General features: G+C 68.6%; 1 protein-coding gene across 1 annotated transcript; it reads right to left on the reverse strand.

Moving 5' to 3' along the window:
• Positions 1-10442: 10442 nt before the first annotated feature.
• Positions 10443-14000, reverse strand: PCGF1 (polycomb group ring finger 1). Its single transcript, XM_062632197.1, has 9 exons — positions 13686-14000; positions 12379-12484; positions 12137-12289; positions 11686-11757; positions 11482-11590; positions 11278-11311; positions 11091-11177; positions 10748-10828; positions 10443-10610 (listed from the first exon to the last, which is right to left on the reverse strand). Exons 1-9 carry the CDS (start codon positions 13779-13781, stop codon positions 10563-10565), a joined length of 786 nt encoding a protein of 261 aa, XP_062488181.1. The 5' UTR covers positions 13782-14000; the 3' UTR covers positions 10443-10562.
• Positions 14001-19239: the final 5239 nt, after the last annotated feature.

Raw genomic sequence — 19239 nt, forward strand, 5'->3', positions numbered from 1 at the left:
GCTCCCGGGATGCCGCACCTCCCCCTTCCACAGCCATTTCCCACCCAAACGGGGGGGCTTGGGTGCGTTTTGCCCCCCCCCAAATTAAACCCTCAGCGGGGCTTTTACCGTCAGCACTAAATTTATTAGCTCCCCTGCTCTAAAATGCCCCATAAAAGCGCAGGGGCCGCCGCGTCTGGGAGTGATTAAAGCCGCTTAGGGTGGGTTTTGGGTTTCAGAGCGTGGCCGGGCCATAAATTCCCCCCCCTCCCCAATTCCCTACTGCCCCCAAATTCCCGGTACAAATAGCTCCGGGATCCCGAGTGCTCATAAAAAGGCTTGGGATGGCCGCACACGGAGGTGAGACGACACCGGGGTCGTGTTTTCCAGCGGGATGGGGACCGGGAGATGGCGAATCGCCCCCCGAAGGGAGCGATTCCGCGTCCCCCTGTCCCCATCCCGCTCAGTTCTCCCCAAGGGTCTGCTGCTGGGATGCTCCAGGCCTGCCAATGGGACACAGGGGTCAATGCGGTTAATGAGAGCAAATGAACCTGCGTACAATGGGGAGGGGGGGGGGATGGTGCTGGGTTGGGGGGGAGCAGGTGCAGGGGGACCCCCAGGAGGGATTTGGGGTCTTCTCATCTTGCTGACAAAGCAAAACGCGATCCCCGGGGCGGGGAATGTGAGTTCAGACAAATTCAAGCTTGAAATTTCCCAGCAGCCGGAGCAATTAAAAAGAAGCCGGGACGAGGAGGAGGTGGGTTGGGAAGGGGGGTGGGGGGGTGGGAAAGGGGACTCTGGCAGCTTGGGATCCGATTTGGGAGAAGGGTTGCAGGCTGCTCCCGGCCTGCGGCGGCTGCGCCGCTGCATCGCATGCGGCTTTTGTCCTCACCGGAGGGCCGGGGTGTGCCGCCATCTCCCGCTGCGTGACCGGGAATGGGGCATGTCCTAGGGCATGCAGAGGACCTACATGCCCCTAATCCTGGCCCCCAATCCCCCTGCTCATCACCCTGCCCATGGCCACTGCCAATTACCCTTCACCCTGCCCATACTCTGCCCTCACTTCCTGCCCATCACCGTGCCCATCACCCTGCCCTCAGGCCTGCTCCCGGCTCGCTGCCAGGCGGGTGAAGCGTCAGCTTCAGCTGACGGGAACACAGGACGGGAAAAGGCTTTTCACCCCACATCAGGGCGCGGGTGGAAACCAGCCCGAGCCCGCTGGATTCCTGCAGGAACAGCGGAGCTTCCTGCGGGGCAGAGCCCGGTGCTGGCCGGGCGCCCGCGGCCCGAGGGCACACAAATGGGCACCGCTGCTGGTGCGGCACCGGGGAACCGTGATCCCACTCCCACACCTCTGTATCGGGGCCGGGGCCGGCGGCTGCACCGGGGCTGAACCCAATGGAGCCCGTTCCCGGCAGCTGGGCCAGGCCCCGCACCCCGAGCACCCAGCACACACGGGCGTGTGCACGTGTGATGGGTGCGCGTTCACAAGTGTGGGTGCGCGGCTCTGTGCCCCTGTGTCCTGGTGGGTACGTGCACGAGGGCGGGTGCACCCGCGCCTGCTCCACCGCCCCTTCATACCGGTGTCTGGGGCTGCGCTGCCCCCCACCCCCGGACGCCCATCCCCACTCCAGTGGCACCCACAGCTCCCAGCACCGGGTGCTCCCGCTCGTGTGAACCCAGCACTGATGCTCGGGGGCCGCCCGCCGCAGCCGGTGCCGGTGCTGGTGCCGTGATACCGCGATGGGGGGTGTCCCGGAGCCCGGTGACACCCTCGGTTCCAGCGCCGCGCCTCCGCCCCTCATCCCTCATCCATAATGTAAGGGCTCCAGGCTCCAGGCGAGGCGATGCCGGTAACTCGATTAGGGACGCTCCCGGAGCCGCAGTTTGCACATGGAAATTGCTGGCAAATGAATTTTCCTTTAATAAGGGGGTGGCTGGTGCGGGATGGAGGCGGCGGAGCCGAGGCGAGCACCGGGAGCCGCCGCGTCACCGGGGACGGGACCCGGCCAATTATAGGCAATAAATCCCGACCCCGCTCACGGTGCCGGGGCCGCGGGTGGAACCGGGACTAACGGGATTACACCTACCCGGGGAGCGGGATTAATGTGCCGGGAGCCGCGGGATGCCGGGATCCCCCCGGGGCTGTCAGCAAAGCATCAATTCAGTAACACAGCGCCTGTGCCGTGGAGGGGTGGGATGGGATGAGGATAGGATAGGGATGGGCATGGGGATGGAATGGAATGGAGATGGGGATGGAATGGAGATGGGGATGGGAATGGAATGGAGATGGGGATGGAATGGAGATGGGGACGGGAATAGAATGGAGATGGAAATGGGGATGGAATGGAGATGGAGATGGGAATGGAATGGAGATGGAGATGGGGATGGAATGGAGATGGGGATATTGATGGGAAGGGGGATGGGATGGAGATGGTGATGGGGATGGAATGGAGATGGGGATGGGATGGGGTCAGATGTGGGAATGGGATTGGATGGGGATGGGATGGGGACAGGGACCAGTAGTACTGGGGTCTCACTACACACGGGGCCCGGCACACGTCTCCCACATGTGTGTGCAGGTGGGGTCCCACTCGTGTGCAACCCCCCCCAGCAGCCACCCCGGAGACGTGTGTGGGTGCACAGCCATGTTCAACCGTGCCCGGGGGGGGCTCATGGAGCACCCACAGGCCTGTGCGGGAACGCACACACCTCACACGTGTCCCACGTGTCTGTGCTGCACTGGGGCAGAGCTGGAGGGCTCAGGAGACCCCACCGGCCCCGGCCCCATCTGCCGCCCCCCAGGACCAGCCCCCCCCGGCCCGGGGCCTCCAGATGGGCAGGGGCCAAACTCCCACCAAATGGCCGGGGCTGGGGGGGCGGTTGTTGCATTTCAAAGCCTCCGGCTGGAGCAAACGCGCGGCCCCCCCGCGGGGCCGTCACCGGGCCCTGACCCCAGCGCGGTCCCGGAGCAGGCACGGGGACACCCCAGACCCTGCCTCATGGGGACCCTCCCGGTGCTGTCGGGTGCTCGCGGCTGTGGGGGTCTCGTCGATGGCAGCAGGTCGGGGCCGTGGGAGCCGTGGGAACCGTGGTGTGGGGCCGGTGCCCACTGCCGGGAGCTCGCTGGGCACCGGCGCCGTTCCCAGCCCCACGGCAGAGACAACCGGGACGGGGCGGCAGGAGGGCGCTGCTGGAGCCCCTTTCCGCTGTCACTGGGTGCACCCGGGGGGTCTGTCCATGGGCCTCAGCCCGTGTTCCCCCACCGCCCCATGGCCGTGGGGCGCGGGTGCCGGCGCTGTGGTGCGTCCATGCGGGTTCAACAGCGCTGGGGCACTGGGGCTCGGAGGGAAGCAGCTGCTTTGAGCTCGGAGGGACCACTGGGAGCACCGGAGCAACGGGGGGACAAGGGACCCCTCTCCAGAGGACACCGAAAGGCCAGGATGGGTCCTCCATGACACCAAGGGGGGATACCCCATGTGCGCCCCACAGCCCTCGCGATGCCCCACAGCCCTCCCAGTGGCCCATGGCCATTCCAATGACTCACAGCCACTGTGGTGCCCCATGGCCCTCCCAGAGCCCCACGGCCCTTGTGTGTCCCACAGCTGCCAAGTGTCCCACAGTCACCCCGGTGCACCAGAGCCATCCTGGTGCCCCAAGGCCCTCGTGTGCTCCCCAGCCCCTGCCGTGACGCAGCTCTTCAGGGGCTGCACTGGGCCAGGGGGCTCCGTCCTGGCACTTACGGGGCTGCAGAGGGTGAGACTCGGGGTCCATTGGGCTCAGTGGCAGCCCGGGGACACACACACACCCCACACACCCCCCTCCTGCCACCAAAGCGGGGGGGACGCGTCCGTCGCTGCTGGCGCTGCCGTGCGGATCGATGCTGGCGGGGGTCAGCGCTGCCATTAACCCCGCTCCGCCCCGGGGTTAATTAAAAAGAAACGTGCAATGAAACGTGGCGGCGGGGGGGGAACGGGGCACTGCGGGAGCTGTCACACGGGGGGACAGACGGTGGCACCCGTTCCATGGGGCTCAATGTGATGGGGACCCCTTCCACTGGAGCAGCTTGCTCCAAGCCCCTGTGTCCAACCTGGCCTTGAACACTGCCAGGGATGGGGCAGCCACAGCTTCTCTGGGCACCCTGTGCCAGCGCCTCAGCACCGCCATCACTCCATGCATGTGGGTACGGTGCCCGGGGCCGTCCTGGCATGGCGGTGGCCGTGTTGTGGGAGGAAGAGCGCCGTCGCAGAGGAAGCCCCATCCTTCCTCCTCCTCCCGGCCCAGCCCGGCTCTATTCTTAGCCCCGGTCTGTGCCGCATCCTCCCCACCCGGCCGCGCTCCAGCACCGCGCCCAGGGGACCTCGGAGACAGAGAGAGGAGACCCCATGGTAGCGCCTGATCCCACCCTGCAGCCACACCAGTAACACCAGACCAGTGCCACACCAGCTGCCCCACAGACCCCATGGCACGGTATAGGGCAACATGGCACGACATGGCACGGCATGGTGGTGGGGACCCTCCTGGCCATCCGCACCCAGTCCCAGCACTGCTTGGTGTCCCCCAGCCTGTCCCTGTCCCATGGTGCTGCTCAGGGGGGTCTCTGCCCACCCGGAATGGGCTGTGTGGAGGGAGATGGAGCCCCTGGGTTGGTGGTGAGGGCGACGGCACCCAGTTGGGAACAGGGACCCCGTGACGGCATCGCTCCCACCATAGGGATGCTGGGATCCCTCCTGCCCGTGCATCCCGGGATGTGTGTCCATGGGTCTGGGGAGCTGGGAATGGGGCGGGTTTGGGCACTGGGGTCCCCCCGGCGCGGCAGGGGCTGGGCAGGTTCCGCGGTGGCCGCAGGGGTGGGGGTAAACCCGGTGCAGCGGGGCTGTGGCAGGCACGGCGGGGTCAGCGCGGCACAGCCGCATTCCAGCTCCCGCAGCGATCCGGTTACCGGCCGCGGCCCCACGATTAATCTTCCCGGGTGCCCTTTGGAATTCGCCGCCCGGGGCCCCGCGGGGTGCAGGGATCGGGTGGGATGCGGGACAGCGGCCAGCCGGGCACGGGAATGGGATGATGGATGGGGACGGGTGAGATCCCCGTGGCACAGACACCAGCACATGAACTGGGGATGGGGACGGGGATGAGAATGGGATGGGACGGGGATGGGGATGGAGCCACCCCATGGTTCCCCCACCAGCCCCCCCCCTTTCCCCGTCGCTGCACCGGCAGATCCCGGGACCCGGCTGCATTCCGGTGGCCCGGGCACGGTGCCGCGGGTCCGGTGCTGCTGTGCCCGGGCCTCACGAGCTATGAGCCGCCAGACGGGGACGAGGCGTTTCAATAACGCTGCCATTGACTTAGTGACGGAGGGACGGGCAGAGGGGCATCCATCGCCCTTCCCGCTGGGAATGGAGCTCCAGGGACACGCCGGCTCCCATCCCTGGCTGCGGGTGCTGTCGGGTCCCAGCACACCCTGATTCCGGCACTGACGCCGGTACGATGGGAATGGCATTGGCACTGGCACAATGGGAATGGCATCGGCACTGGCACAATGGGAATGGCATCGGCACTGGCACAATGGGAATGGCATTGACGCCGGTACAATGGGAACGGCATCAATGCCAGCACGGCCGCTGCAGAGCCGGCCCCGGGTGTGCGAGGTGCAGCCGGGACCCCCGTGCTGGGGTTGAGCCCGGCGATGCCCTGGCAGGGCTGCAGGAGTCCGGCGTGGTCCCGCTGCTCTGTCCCAGCGGGGGGAGCACCGGCTGGGAGCGGGGACGCCGGCGGCGCGGCGGAGCGTGGGCCAGGAGCTCGTCCTGCCGGGCCCGGAGCCGGCTCCACCGGGAGCGAGCGCTTCCTGCGAGGAAGGTGGGACAAGGAGGGGAAGACAATAAACCCCAGGAAACGCTCGGAATAGCGAAGGTGGCCGATGTGCGGAGCCCGCGGCGGCGGGAGAGCAGCGGAAACGCACTGGGGACCGGGCAGGACCCTGCGGAGTCCAGCACCCATCTGGGGACCGGCCCCGGGATCCTTCTGACCCGGCAGGTCCCTGGTGATGGTCCGGCCGCTGCCCCTCACCGTGGCCGCGGGCGCCTCAGCCTCCAGCGCCGGTGATTTATGGCCGGGAAGCAGCGGCGCAGACGGGTCGAGCCATAAAACCGGGGCAGGAAATGGCCCGACTTCAAAGGCAGCAACAATAGGGGGGCTGGAGCACCCATCCCACGGCACCCACCCCATGGAACCCGCTCCACGGAACCCACCCCATGGTGGAGGCTCTGAGAGCACCCGACTCCTGCAACCCGTGCACCCCACATGTGCATTCCATGTGCACATCCCATGCGCACATCCCATGCACATCTCATGCACATCCTATGCACACATCTCATGCATATCCCATGCACACATCCCACGCACACATCCCATGCACATCTCATGCACATCCTATGCACACATCTCCTGCACATCTCATGCATATCCCATGCACACATCCCACGCACTCATCCCATGCACATCTCATGCACACCCTATGCACACATCTCATGCACATCTCATGCATATCCCATGCACACAGCCCACGCACACATCCCACGCACACATCCCATGCACACAGCCCATGCACACATCCCACGCACACATCCCACGCACACATCCCACGCACATATCCCACGCACACATCCCATGCACACATCTCATGTGCACATCCCACACACACATCCCATGCACATCCCACGCACACATCTCATGCGCACATCCCACACATGCATCCCATGCACATCCCATGCACACATCCCACGCACACATCCCACGTGCACATCCCATGCACACATCCCATGCACACATCCCACGCACACACCCCATGCACATCCCATGCACACATCCCATGCACACATCCCACGCACACATCCCACGCACACATCCCACGCACACACCCCATGCACATCCCATGCACACATCCCATGCACACATCCCATGCACACATCCCACACACACAACCCCATGCACATCCCACGCACACATCCCATTCACACATCCCATGCACATCCCATGCACACATCCCACGCACACATCCCATGCACACATCCCATGCACATCCCACGCACACATCCCACACATGCATCACATGCACATCCCACGCACACATCCCACGCACACATCCCACGCACACATCCCACACATGCATCACATGCACATCCCACGCACACATCCCACGCACACATCCCACACACACATCCCACGCACACATCACATGCACATCCCACGCACACATCCCACGCACACATCCCACACACACATCCCACGCACACATCACATGCACATCCCACGCACACATCCCACGCACACATCCCACGCACACATCCCATGCACACATCCCATGCGCATCCCATGCACATCTCATGCACACATCCCATGCACACATCCCATGCACACATCCCACGCACACATCCCATGCACACATCCCACGCACACATCCCATGCACACATCCCACGCACACATCCCATGCACATCCCACACACACATCCCACACATGCATCACATGCACATCCCACGCACATCCCACGCACACATCCCACGCACACATCCCATGCACACATCCCATGCACACATCCCATGCACACATCCCATGCACACATCCCACGCACACATCCCATGCACATCCCACACACACATCCCACACATGCATCACATGCACATCCCATGCACATCCCATGCACACATCCCACGCACACATCCCATGCACATCCCACGCACACATCCCACGCACACACCCCATGCACATCCCACGCACACATCCCATTCACACATCCCATGCACATCCCACGCACACATCCCATGCGCACCCCATGCACATCCTATGCCCACAGCCAGTGTCCATCCCCCTCCGCCGTGGTCCCAGGCGCGGTGCCGGGTGTTGCGCACGGGGGGGCGGGCTCCCGGTGGAGCATTCCCGGTGCCGGGCACACGCAGGAAGGCCGGGGGGGGACGGGGGCGGCCGCAGGCGCGCACACAAAGGGCCAGAGGAAACGCCGGCGGCCAAGATAAACCTGGGAGGGCTGGCGGGAGCCCTCCCGCCCCGCTCCCACGGCACCGGAGCCCCGCGCTCCCGTCCCGCGGGCAGGGGCAGGGCTGGGCGCTGGTGCCGAGGGCAGGGCCGGGTGCCAGGGCTGCTCCATCGCCAGCCTGGGCGCTCCCAGCTCTCCATGGGCCCCTGTCCCTGGCATGGGGAGCGCCGGGGGGATGCGGGGTCACTGCGCTCGCTGTGTCCGGCGCGGCTTTCCCAGGCTCCACTGGCCACGTCCCGCGGGACCGGACCATCCGCAGGAAGGTTGCCCCATTCCCACCGGTGCCAGCGCCGGTGCCCACATCCGCGGGAAGGCGGCAGGAAACCGGTGCCGGTGGCGCGGGGCCCGGTGGGTGCCGGGGGCTCGTCAGGCGCCGGCGGCGGTTGGAGACCGACAGCGGTGACAGGGACGAAATGGAGTCGGGATTTTCTCATTCGCCGCGTCCCGGCGCGCTCCGCCCGGGGCGATGTCCCCGCCGCGATGTGACAGCTCCTTCCCGCAACACCGCGTGTGCGGCGCCTCTGCCCCGGTGCGCAGCGGAGGCTGGAGCCCGGTGGGTGCCCCGGGGTGCCTGCGGCGGGGGAGGCCCCTCCAGCCCTGCCCCATGGCAGTGGCAGCTCCCGCTGTGCCGCTCCAAGACGCGGTGGTGCCGGGCAGTGGGGACCCCACAGAGGGGACCCCACAGTGGGACCCCCCCAGCCCCCGCGCTGCCCCGTCACCCCGGCAATGGGCTGTGAAGGGGGGGCAGGCGCCGGCCTCTCATTTGTCTCTGTCAGGAGCAGGCGGAAGCCGGTGCCACCGGAGCGTGTCAGAGACGAAGCAGCCGGGGGGGGCTCAGCACCGTCCTGCGGCCCCGTTCCCCCTTTGGCAAGGCCGGTGCCAGCACCGTGCCCCGTGCTCCCTGCACTGCCACAGCCTCAGCCTGCACCAGGACCCGGGACTGGGGGATGCGGCACCCCAAAGAGCATCCTGTACCCCTGTGCTCATTGTGCACCCTCTGAGACCACCCTGCAACCCCTAGACCATCCTGCACCGCCCAAGAGCATCCTGCACCCCCGAGAGCATCCTGAACCCCCCAAGAGCATCCTGCACTCCCTGGGCTCCTCCTGCCCCCCGGGGCACACCCTGTGAACCCGCTGCCCACGGCTGCCTGGGCCTCCTCCGCGCCCCCGGTTCCCCTCTGAACCCCCTATCTCCTCCCGCTCCCCCGCACCCGGGGGCTGCCCCCGGCCCCCCCGAGCCCGCCCCGTCGGGGGCTCATTTGCCAACGTCAGCCCCGCAGTTGGTTTGAATTAGGGGCCGGCGCTGATAAGTGACTGGGGCGCAGGGCTGGGGGGGCCCGGGGGGCTCCCGGCCCCGCTCCCGCTTCCTGCTCCGCCGTCTGGAACCGGCTGCCAGAGCCGCTGCTGAAAGACATGGGGGTGACGGCCCCCTCGTGACCCCCGCATCCTGACATCCTCCCTCCCTCCATCTCCCACTCCGTTCCTCCCTCCCTCCTTCCGTCCCTCCCTCCCTCCATCCATTCCTCCGGCTGTCCAGCAGCCTGGGAGCCCGCACTCCCACCCCGCAACCCCAGGGGCTCCGGTGGGTGCTTGGGACACACGGGGGGCCGATGCGTGCCGATGGGCGCCGAAGGGCCCCACACCCAGGGCTGCCTGGTGGGATCCAGCACTAGGAGCCAGCCCCCGGCCGTGGGGTGCTCATGGGGCTGAGGGGGGGTCACAGCGTCCCCTGCACCCCCTTCCCCGGGACCCCGGGTTTCCGCACGGAGCTTCGCGGGGCTCCGGGCGCGGTGAGGGATGGCCGACAGCTGGGGTAACCGGATCCGACACCGGCGGCACCGGCGCGGGGGTCCCGGGGTCAGCCCCGCTGCACGGCTCGTGTGTCCCCAAGCGAGGGGACCCGGAGGGGCACGGCCCTTGCAACCGGGGCTGGGGGACACGGAGGTGCTTCCCCCCCACACCGCCGGTGTCCCCCGTTCCCTGCTCCATGGCTCAGCCACTGGCACCGGCTCCGGGAGCGGGACCCGCCCCACACCGAGGGCCGGGGGGGGACCCCCACATCGGTCTTCCCCCCCCGGCAGCTGCTGCGGTCCAGCTGGTGCGGTGCTGGCCGCAATTAGCGGCTCACTGGGGACGCGCTGAGCAGCCGGGGGGGGGGCCGGGACCTGTAATGGGACCGTGATGGGGAGGATGTGCCTGCAGCGGGTGTGGGGAGAGGGGAGGGTCTGCACCCCCCGAGCCCCCAGAACAGCTCCCCCCCACTGCTGCATCTGCACCCCAGCACTCCCATAGTGCACCCCATGGCTCAGCAGCAGCTCCCAGAGGTGCGGGGAGGCTCAGCAGGGGTCCCTGCTGCCCCCCAAGAGTGGCCCCCCCGCTCCCCACCCCATCGGAGCAGGGACAAGGGGGGGATTTTTCACAGTTTTATTCCAAAAATAGACTCGAATGAGGGCTGTTAAATTAGGGGGTGCTGTGGGGTGCGGGGGGGGGTGCACAGGGGTGAGCAGCACGGGGCCGTGTCCCCAGCCCCTACCTCCTCTTGTCCTTGATGCTGTAGTGCAGCAGGAGGGGCGCGGGCTGCAAGGCAAAAAGGGGAGTTCAGGGGGGGCCTGAGGCGGGGGGTCCCAAGGACCCCCATGGACACGTCCCTGTCCCACCCCGCTGCTGCCGTGAGCGACGCTCGGCACCGATTCACGGAGCCCCCCCTCTCCCACCTTGCCGAACCAGTGCGAGAGCCAGAGCTGCTTCATGGTCATGTGGTCGGGCAGCGCCGTGTTCTCGAACAGGATCTGCACCTACGGACAGGGAGGCTGGGGGGGGCCGGACCCCCAAACCGCGACCCCCATCCAGGGCCCAGAACACCCGACCTGGAGCCCAGGATACCCCACCCGAAGAGCTGGGAGCGCCCCCCACAAGGCCCATGGCCCCCAACCTGGGACCCCCAACCCAGGCCTGGGGACCTCCACCCTGGGCTCTGAAACCTAAAAACCGGGACCCAAGACCACCAACCCTGTGCCCCCCCCCGGTCATGGCCCACCCCCCAGTGCCCGCACTCACGTGCTGTAGGGGCAGCCCCAGCCGGTGGCACAGGACCCTCCGCAGGTGCCGGATCTGTGCCCGCACCGAGCACCTCACGTACTTGTGCTGTGGGGCACGGTGGGGCTCAGTGGGGGGTGCTGAGGTCCCAGCCCCGCCCCGCCCCCCGGGGAGGAGGCACTGCTGTGGGGCTCAGCCCCCAACTCACCTGCAGCACGGCCTTGCTCTTGTCCTTGCTGGAGCTGCAGAGGAAGAGAAGAGGAGGGGGCTGCAGGGGGTACCCGGTGGCGGGGGTCAGTGGGACCCCTTCAGGACCCCCACCCCACCATGGCCATGGCCACAGCCGTTCCCGGTGCTGCCCCACTGCGGCCCCCCAGGGCCGTGCCCGGTGCTCCCCTCGGCGCCCCCTCACCTCTGCTTCTCCAGACAGAGCGAGACGTGCTCGTCGTACCGGAAGTAGTGCGCCCGCGAGTGGTCGAACGTGCTATAGGGCAGCCCCATGGGGTCGCCCCCCACCGGGTCTGGGGGCAGAGACGGGAGGGCCCGGGGTCAGCCCATGCCCGGTGCCCCCCCGTACCCTCAGTGCAGGGCTGGGACACCCGGTGCCCCCCCGTACCCTCAGTGCAGGGCTGGGACACCCGGTCCAGCCCCCGGGACTGGTAGAACTCCCGGATCCTCTTCTCTTCACCTGCAGGAGAGGCGGGCACTGTGCAGGGACCCCCGGCCCATGTTCCCCCCTACAGACTTGCCTGGGGGGGAGCCCAGAGGTCTCTCCACACCCTGGGGTTCTCTATGGGCCCCCCCCATGGGTTGGGAGCCCCATCACTGCTGTGGGGCAGGGCACAAGGTCCCACACTGTTTGCTGCGCCCCCCCCAACCCTTCCAGCCCCATCCCTGTCCCACCTACACCCCATTCCCACAGCACAATCCCCACTCCTCGTCCCCGCGCTCCCCACACAGCTCCAGGAGCCACCATGGCTGTGGCAGCAGCCGGTTGAAGCCCCCGACCCACAGACAGACCCCCTCCTGAGCCATCCTGTGCCCCCCGTGCCCCCCTCCTCACGCACTCTCCTGCAGGCCGGGCACCAGCTTGTAGACAATGTCCTGCATGACCCGGTCCAGCTTCAGGTTGAGCAGCGGCTGCGTCTCGTGGATCTTGGTGTTGCACATGGGGCAGTACTTGCTGGTCTGCAGGTACTTGACGATGCAGCTCTTGCAGACTGCGTGGGGGGCACGGGGCTCAGTGTGGCTCTGGGGGGCGTCAGTGGGGCACGGGGGGGGGCTGTCCTGTGGGGGACCCCTGACTCACACGTGTGCAGGCACTCGGTGATGGTCGTGGCGTCGATGAAGTACCCGGCGCAGAGGCAGCACACGATGTGCTCGTTCAGCTCCTTCATCTTCACCTTCACCTCCTCCTGCAGGGGCTGTCACTGTCACTAACCCCTGCTTGCCCCATAGAGCCCCTGCCTGCCCCACAGAGCCTGTTCCTGCTCCATGCTCAGTGGCAGCCCCCAGGCACATGGAACCATGGCAGCTCTCCCTAGTGCGGATGGGGGGACCCGCCGGGCTGCGGGGCAGCAGCCCCTGAGCTCAGCCTCACCCCATGCCCCAGCTCAGCCCTGGGCTCACCCCACGGCTCAGCCTCAGGACCCACAGTGGAGCTACCACCGCGATGGGACGGGGGGGCAGTGCTGGGGTGAACACCCGGGTGCAGCTCCCTGACCCACACAGCCGAGCCCCACTGAGTCCCATTGAGCTCCTGCTCAGCCCCACTGAACTCCTGCACAGCCCCACTGACCTCCTGCCCAGACCCACTGAACTCCTGCCCAGCCACACTGAGCTCCTGCCCAGACCCACTGAGCTCCTGCCCAGACCCACTGAACTCCTGCCCAGCCCCACTGAGCTCCTGCCCAGCCCCACTGAGCTCCTGCTCAGCCACACTGAGCTCCTGCCCAGCCCCACTGAACTCCTGCCCAGCCCCACTGAGCTCCTGCCCAGCCCCACTGAGCTCCTGCTCAGCCCCACTGAGCTCCTGCCCAGCCCCACTGAGCTCCTGCCCAGCCCCACTGAACTCCTGCGCAGCCCCACTGAGCTCCTGCCCAGACCCACTGAGCTCCTGCCCAGCCCCATTGAACTCCTGCCCAGCCCCACTGAGCTCCTGCGCAGCCCCACTGAGCTCCTGCCCAGCCCCACTGAGCTCCTGCTCAGCCCCACTGAGCTCCTGCCCAGCCCCACTGAGCTCCTGCCCAGCCCCACTGAACTCCTGCGCAGCCCCACTGAGCTCCTGCCCAGACCCACTAAACTCCTGCGCAGCCCCACTGAGCTCCTGCCCAGCCCCACTGAGCTCCTGCCCAGCCCCACTGAGCTCCTGCCCAGCCCCATTGAGCTCCTGCCCACCCCACAGCTCCCCACAGCGCAGACCCCACGGTCCCTCCAAGGCGGGGCTTCAACCACCTTGGCCCCGCCCCAGCTCCTCGCCCCGCCCCCGGCTCAGCGCATGCGCAGTGTGTCCTCACGGCGCCTGCGCGACCCCGCAGCCCCCGGCTGCCCCTCGCGCATGCGCGGCGCGGTGCCCCCGCTCCCGCCGCCCCGGTGCCCCCCGCCGCCGCCGCTCGCCTCGTTGCGGAGCGGGTCCATCTTGTAGACGGCTTGGAGCTGGTTCCGCAGCCGCATGGCGATCGCCATCGGGCCCCCCTGAGGAGGCGACGCCATCTTGGAGCGTCCCCTCCGCCCCCGCGAGCACTTCCGGGTTCTGCGCCGTGACAGCCGCGCTCGCCGCGGGGCACGCCGGGAGCTGCGCTCACATTAACACCCCCCCCACCCCGTGCTGGCCCCGGGGCACAGCGGGGGGAGCCTGCACCGGGGGCGGGCGGGGCACGAGCCCCGGGCAGGCCCCGGTAACCGAGACCCTGCTCCCGCTGCGGCGGAGGGGCAGCGCGCGTGTTCCCCCCCTCCTCCCGCCCCTGGCCAATAGGAGGGCGCGCTCTGTTGACAGACAGGAGCCTCCGCCAATCAGAGCCAAGCTGAAGGCCGTGGTGTGCGCGGGCCGCCGCCAGGGGGCGGCAAAGCACCTCGAGAGACGGGTGGGGGGCGCCGGGGGGTGCCGGGGGGTGCCGGGGGGTGCCGGGGGGTGCCGGGGTCCCCCCTGCGCTGCGGCCGTGACCCCCCCGCCCCCCCGTTCGGCCCCGGAGCCGTTCGGAACCGCGGGAGCCCCCCCCCGCCACAGTGCGGGGTCCCGGGGGTGCGGGCAGCTCCTCCCCCCCCCCCCGAGCAGGGCTGCGGGGGCACGAGGGGTAACAGGGGTGAGGGGGTGCGGGGTCCCCGACGAGGGGCTGGGGGTCCCCTGGGGTACCGGGATGCCGGGTCCCGGATGGGTATCGGGGTGGTGCTGGGATGCTGGATCCCGGCGGATCCCGGAGTACCGGGGTGCGGAGTGCAGGGGTACCGGGGAGCGCAGGGTGCCGCGGATAGCGGCGAATATCGGGATGCTGCGTACCGGGGGTACCGCCGGGTACCGGGATGCCGGTGCAGGGGGTGCCGGTTCCTGGGCGGTGCCGGGATGCGGGTCCCGGGGGAGCTCTGTGCGCGGGCGGCCGGGGCCTGGAGCCGCGCTAATGGGGTGATGGGATCAGGGCTCTGGAGGGGAAGCGCGGCCCCGCTAATGCAAAGCAGAAGCTGCTCGGGGCTGTAATGGCTCGTTACCGTTAACGGTTATTGCTCCAATCCCAGCGGCAAGTGCCGCCTGGGGAGACGGCGGGGCGGCGGCGGGGGGGAGCGGCCGCCGGCAGCCACCGGGGCGGGAGGGAGGGCTCTGCCTCCCGGGGGCTCCCCGGGACCCGCCGGGCACGTCCCCTCGCACCACCCTCCCACCGGCCGGGCTCTCATCCCCGGGACCCGGCCGTGCTCCCGTCACCGTGCGTGCGGGACCCGGGTGCCTCCGGGAACGGCGCCTGCGAGTGAACCGGCATCGGCCCCGGTACCGCCGTCAGCCCCGGGGATACCGAGAAGCCGCTGCGCATGCACCCCATGGTTTTGGTGCTCCTGATCCCGCTTTCGTTCCTGGTTCAAGCCCCCGTATCCCGGCCCCGTCACCTGAGCTCCTCCAGTCCCAGTCAGACCAGTGCACCCCCGGTCCAGCCGCCCAGTCCATGGCCCTGTGTGGTGCAGTTGGTACCGGCCGAGCCTCGGTGCCCCCCTGGTGCCAGCCCCCGTACCGCCCCTGCACCCACAGCCCCGGGGGTCCCACCGAGGGCAGCGCTCGGCCCCTCCCCGGTGCCGGGCCCCGCGGGCAGGGGCGGGTAGGACCGGCCCTCCCCGGTGTGACCGGGGCAACCCACCCGCCCCTCCGGTGCGGCCCCGCCGCGGGGTGAGGGCCGGGGCCGGTGACCCCGCGCCTGGGGCGGGCCCGGCCCCGCTTGTCCTGCCTGGAGCCGTTCCGGGGAGGGGCGGCGGGGTCACAGCAGGGCCAGCGGTCCCCGGGCACGGCGGCAGCCTCATTGCCAGCACCCCCACCAGTCCCGAGCACCGGCACCGGGCACCCAGCACTGGCACCCAGCCCTAGGTATCCAGCACCCTGCACCAGTACCGAGTACTGGGTGTCCAGCACCGGGCACCCAGCACTGGTACCGAGCATCCAGCACCAGCACCATACCGCTTTGGCCACTGGGAACAGTAAAGCACTGCACCGAGCACCAGCACTGCTCCATATCCATCACCAACACCCACCTGAGCTGGGCACCACCAGCACTGCACTGTATTGCCCACTGGTACCGGGATCAGCACCAGCAGCGCACCGTGCTGCCCGCCGAGCACCAGCGATCTCCTCACAGCCCCCTGCCCAGCCCCTGTGCAAACCCCATTGAGCACCCTCGTACCCGCAGCCGCGGGGCCCCTAGCGCTGTCACCCACAGGGACACCCCCAGGTGCTCCCCCCTTGTGCCCTCTCTCCGGCCAACGCCAGCGGTGCCGGAGCCCTCCCCGGAGCCGCAGCCGGTGCCCCGGGGCCCTGCTCCCCCCCCCAAGCCCCGGCCCTCGCCCGGCAGTGGCTCCATCTCCCCGTCAATAATTAATGCCGGAGCGGCCCCAGCTCCCACATTCGGCTCCATTTCCGCCCGCCGGGGCCTCCGCGGCCGCTGCCGGTAAACGCCAAACGGGGCCTTCCCGGCCAGAGCCTCACCGCGGCCCAGCGGGGCTGGGGCTGAGGCCGGGCGCGCTCAGAACAGCGGTGGGTGCAGGGCAGCGGGCAGAGACCGGGGGCCAGCAGCGGTGGCACGGAACCCCAAACCCCAGCCCGGGGTCCCGATGCCCCAGCGCGGTCACGCTGCACCGCGGCAGAGTCCAGACCCCGTCCCTGAAACCCTGCATCGGGAGCTACTGGAGCTGGGATCCCGTCCTGGTGTCCGCCGGCTGCAGTCCCAGCCCCACACTGGCCCCCCAAGCCAGGTCGCAGCTCCATGGGGGTGCAGGGCTGCGGGGCTGTGGTGACTGCTGCTGCAGTGCTGGTGAGGGCAGGGACTGCGGTGCACCGGGGGTGGTTATGGACTGAACTCCTGCCTAATGCACCCGAGCGCATTTGCAGAATCCAATTACCTGCCCTCGGCCTTTGATAACGAGGTTCTGAGGGACGGCTCCTGTCAACGGCCCCGCGGCAACGGCAGCCACGGCCACCGGCACCCAACAGCACGGGCAGCCCCGGATAGGACCCCCGGGGGAGGTGGGATGGGGATGGAGTACGGGAACGCGTGGTCACGGAGGCTGGAGGACAGGAGAGGATCCCGGGGTTCCTGCCCGTGGATCCGGTGCACAGGGGCCGGAGCTGCCCATCCCTGTCTGCAGCCAAAGGGGATCCATGGCCATGGATGCCCCCAGCTCGCAGAGCCCCCCCACCCGGAGCTCCATCTCCCACCCTCGTGGCCATGCCATCACCCCACTGAAGGCCTTGGGTGTCATTGGAGCTGCCCATGGGTGGCACCCACAGGGCTCACCACAACCTCCCTACATGGGCACCTCTGCCTGTACCCCCCTGCCCCCAGGCCAGCCGGGCTGGCGATGGGTTTGTGCGGGGCTCATACACACAAGGCAGGGGCTTCCCAGACCCCCTCAGGGGCAGCAGCTCGGGGCTGGTGTCACCTTGCAGCCACATGCGCGTCCCCATCGCAGCCAGCTCCTCCTCAACCGCCGATGGCCACCGGGCACCCGGCTGTGGTCCTGGAGGCCCATGGGCTGGCTGATGGGGCAGCATCTCATCATTCCAACCCATCCCAGCCCCATCCCAACCCATTCCAGCCCCATCCCACCCTCATCCCAGCCCATCCCAGCCCCATCGCGGTGGGTGCGGAACGAGCCCACCGGCTGGTGCCCACGTCACCCCACGCACCCGGCGGGTGCCGGCGCCCGCGGCGGGGGGCACCGGGAGCGTTTCATGCGGTTAAGAAGTGTCTGATTGAGGCAGGAGGCGCCAGCAGCTCCCCCGGGAGCCGCAAGCCAAGGACTGGAGGACCAAATGCAGGCCAAAGTAATCCAATCTGGGCCGGCTTCATCTAATTAGCCCAGAATTAACCCAGCAGCCGGAGAGGAGCTGACTGTCCCTACAGTTTGCCAGCGGGTTTGGGGGAAGCGGGAGGAAGAAGGGGACGTCCAGCGCTAATGAGATTACGGGGGGGTGGTGGTGATACGGGCGGGAGCGGGCGGCTCGGCAGCCTCTTGCCGGTGGGAACGTGGGGCCCTGCCAGGCCCCCGCCGCTCGGTGCCACTCGGTGCCGCGCAGGGGCCCGTGGCGATGGCTCCGTGCCCCGCGGGTACGGGGACACCGGCACGGCCGCACGCGGGGACGGGAAGCTCCGCAGCTGCGGTGGCAGCTCCAGGGGGCCGGTGCTGGGGGAGCGGCAGGAGCCCCGGCAGCTCCCGGGGTGGCTGCAGGGACAGGACCCCCACTGCGGACCCCGATGTACCCGCCCGTGGCCGCAGGCAGTGTTGTGGCCGACGCGTGGAGCTCTGTCCCCTCCTTTCGGCTCTGCCATGGGGGTTGTGTCCCCTGTGCCCCCCGGATCCGGCCCCACGGGCAGGAGGGTGACACAAACCAGGTCCCTGGGGCTGAGGGACGAGGAGTGGATTTATGCGGCTGCGCTGGGTGCTCCCAGTCCTCCCAGTCCTCTCCCTCCTGGGGGGAGGTAGGGGCAGGGACCTGCCCTGCCCCCCGCTCTGGGTACACGAGGGGCAGGGGTACTTGGGGGGCAAGAGAAGAGAGGGAAGGAGGAGGTGAGAACGGGGTTCCTGGAAGGGGGGACGCGCAGCACCAGCGCCCTCCCCTCGGGGCTCTCCCCGCCGTGTGCCCGGTGCCGGGGTCGCACCGTGGGTGGGGGGGCGTAGGGGTGAGCCCCCCCGGCACAGCCGGTGTGCGCAGGCAGGAGCCGTCACCTGCCCCCAATCCATCTCCCGGGAGCGGCAGCATTCCAGCCCCCGGGCACGGCAACATCTGCCTCTGCTCCGGGTTTAATTAACCCGCTGCCGCCTCCTCCCGGCGCCCGGAGCCTGGTCCCGCCCGGCCCCGGCGGGCGCTGGGGGCCTGGGCCAGCACCAGCACCGACAGCACCAGCACCGACAGCACCGAGAGCACCAGCAACGACAGCACCGCCAACACCACGAACACCAGCACCAGCACCAGCAGCAGCAGCAGCAGCACCACCGACAGCACCGCCAACACCACGAACACCAGCACCAGCACCAGCAGCAGCAGCACCAACAGCACCACCAACACCAGCACCAACACTAACACCGGTGGCGGAGCCGGCTGTACCCCAGGCCATTGTGAGCCCCTTCGCCGCCGCTCTCTCCAGCCGGGAATGCTGCAGCGGGAGCACGGGGCAGGTTTCTCCCGGCACCTGCTAAGCCAAGAGGAAGAAATGCCGGGAAGCTCCCGGGGCTCAGCCCCGGTCCCGGTGCCGTGGGCCTGGGTTCAGTTTCCCCATCCCTGGTGAGGCTCACGGGACCCGCACACATGGCTCGGGGCTCCCATGGGGGCAGCGGGGAGTGAAATGCCCCGGCATGGAAAAAGGCAGCTCCAAGCCTGGTACCGTGGGATGCCCGGTGGTACCGTGGGATGCCCAGTGATACGGTGGGATGTGGGCACGGCCAGCTCGGCACTGCACAAGCGTCAGGCAGAACAGCCTGG

The sequence above is a fragment of the Pezoporus occidentalis genome, unplaced genomic scaffold (genome assembly GCF_034315485.1).
Source record: "Pezoporus occidentalis ecotype Australia unplaced genomic scaffold, CSIRO_AGI_Poc_V1 ctg386, whole genome shotgun sequence".
Classification (NCBI taxonomy): domain Eukaryota; kingdom Metazoa; phylum Chordata; class Aves; order Psittaciformes; family Psittacidae; genus Pezoporus; species Pezoporus occidentalis.

Coding starts and splice junctions, on each gene's coding strand:
- PCGF1 (XM_062632197.1), bottom strand. CDS start 13,781: ATGGCGTCGCCTCCTCAGGGGGGCCCGATGGCGATCGCCATGCGGCTG. Junction 12,290..12,378: donor CACCGAGTGCCTGCACACGT/GTGAGTCAGGGG, acceptor CCCCCCACGCAG/TCTGCAAGAGCTGCATCGTC. Junction 11,758..12,136: donor GGTGCCCGGCCTGCAGGAGA/GTGCGTGAGGAG, acceptor CCTCTCCTGCAG/GTGAAGAGAAGAGGATCCGG.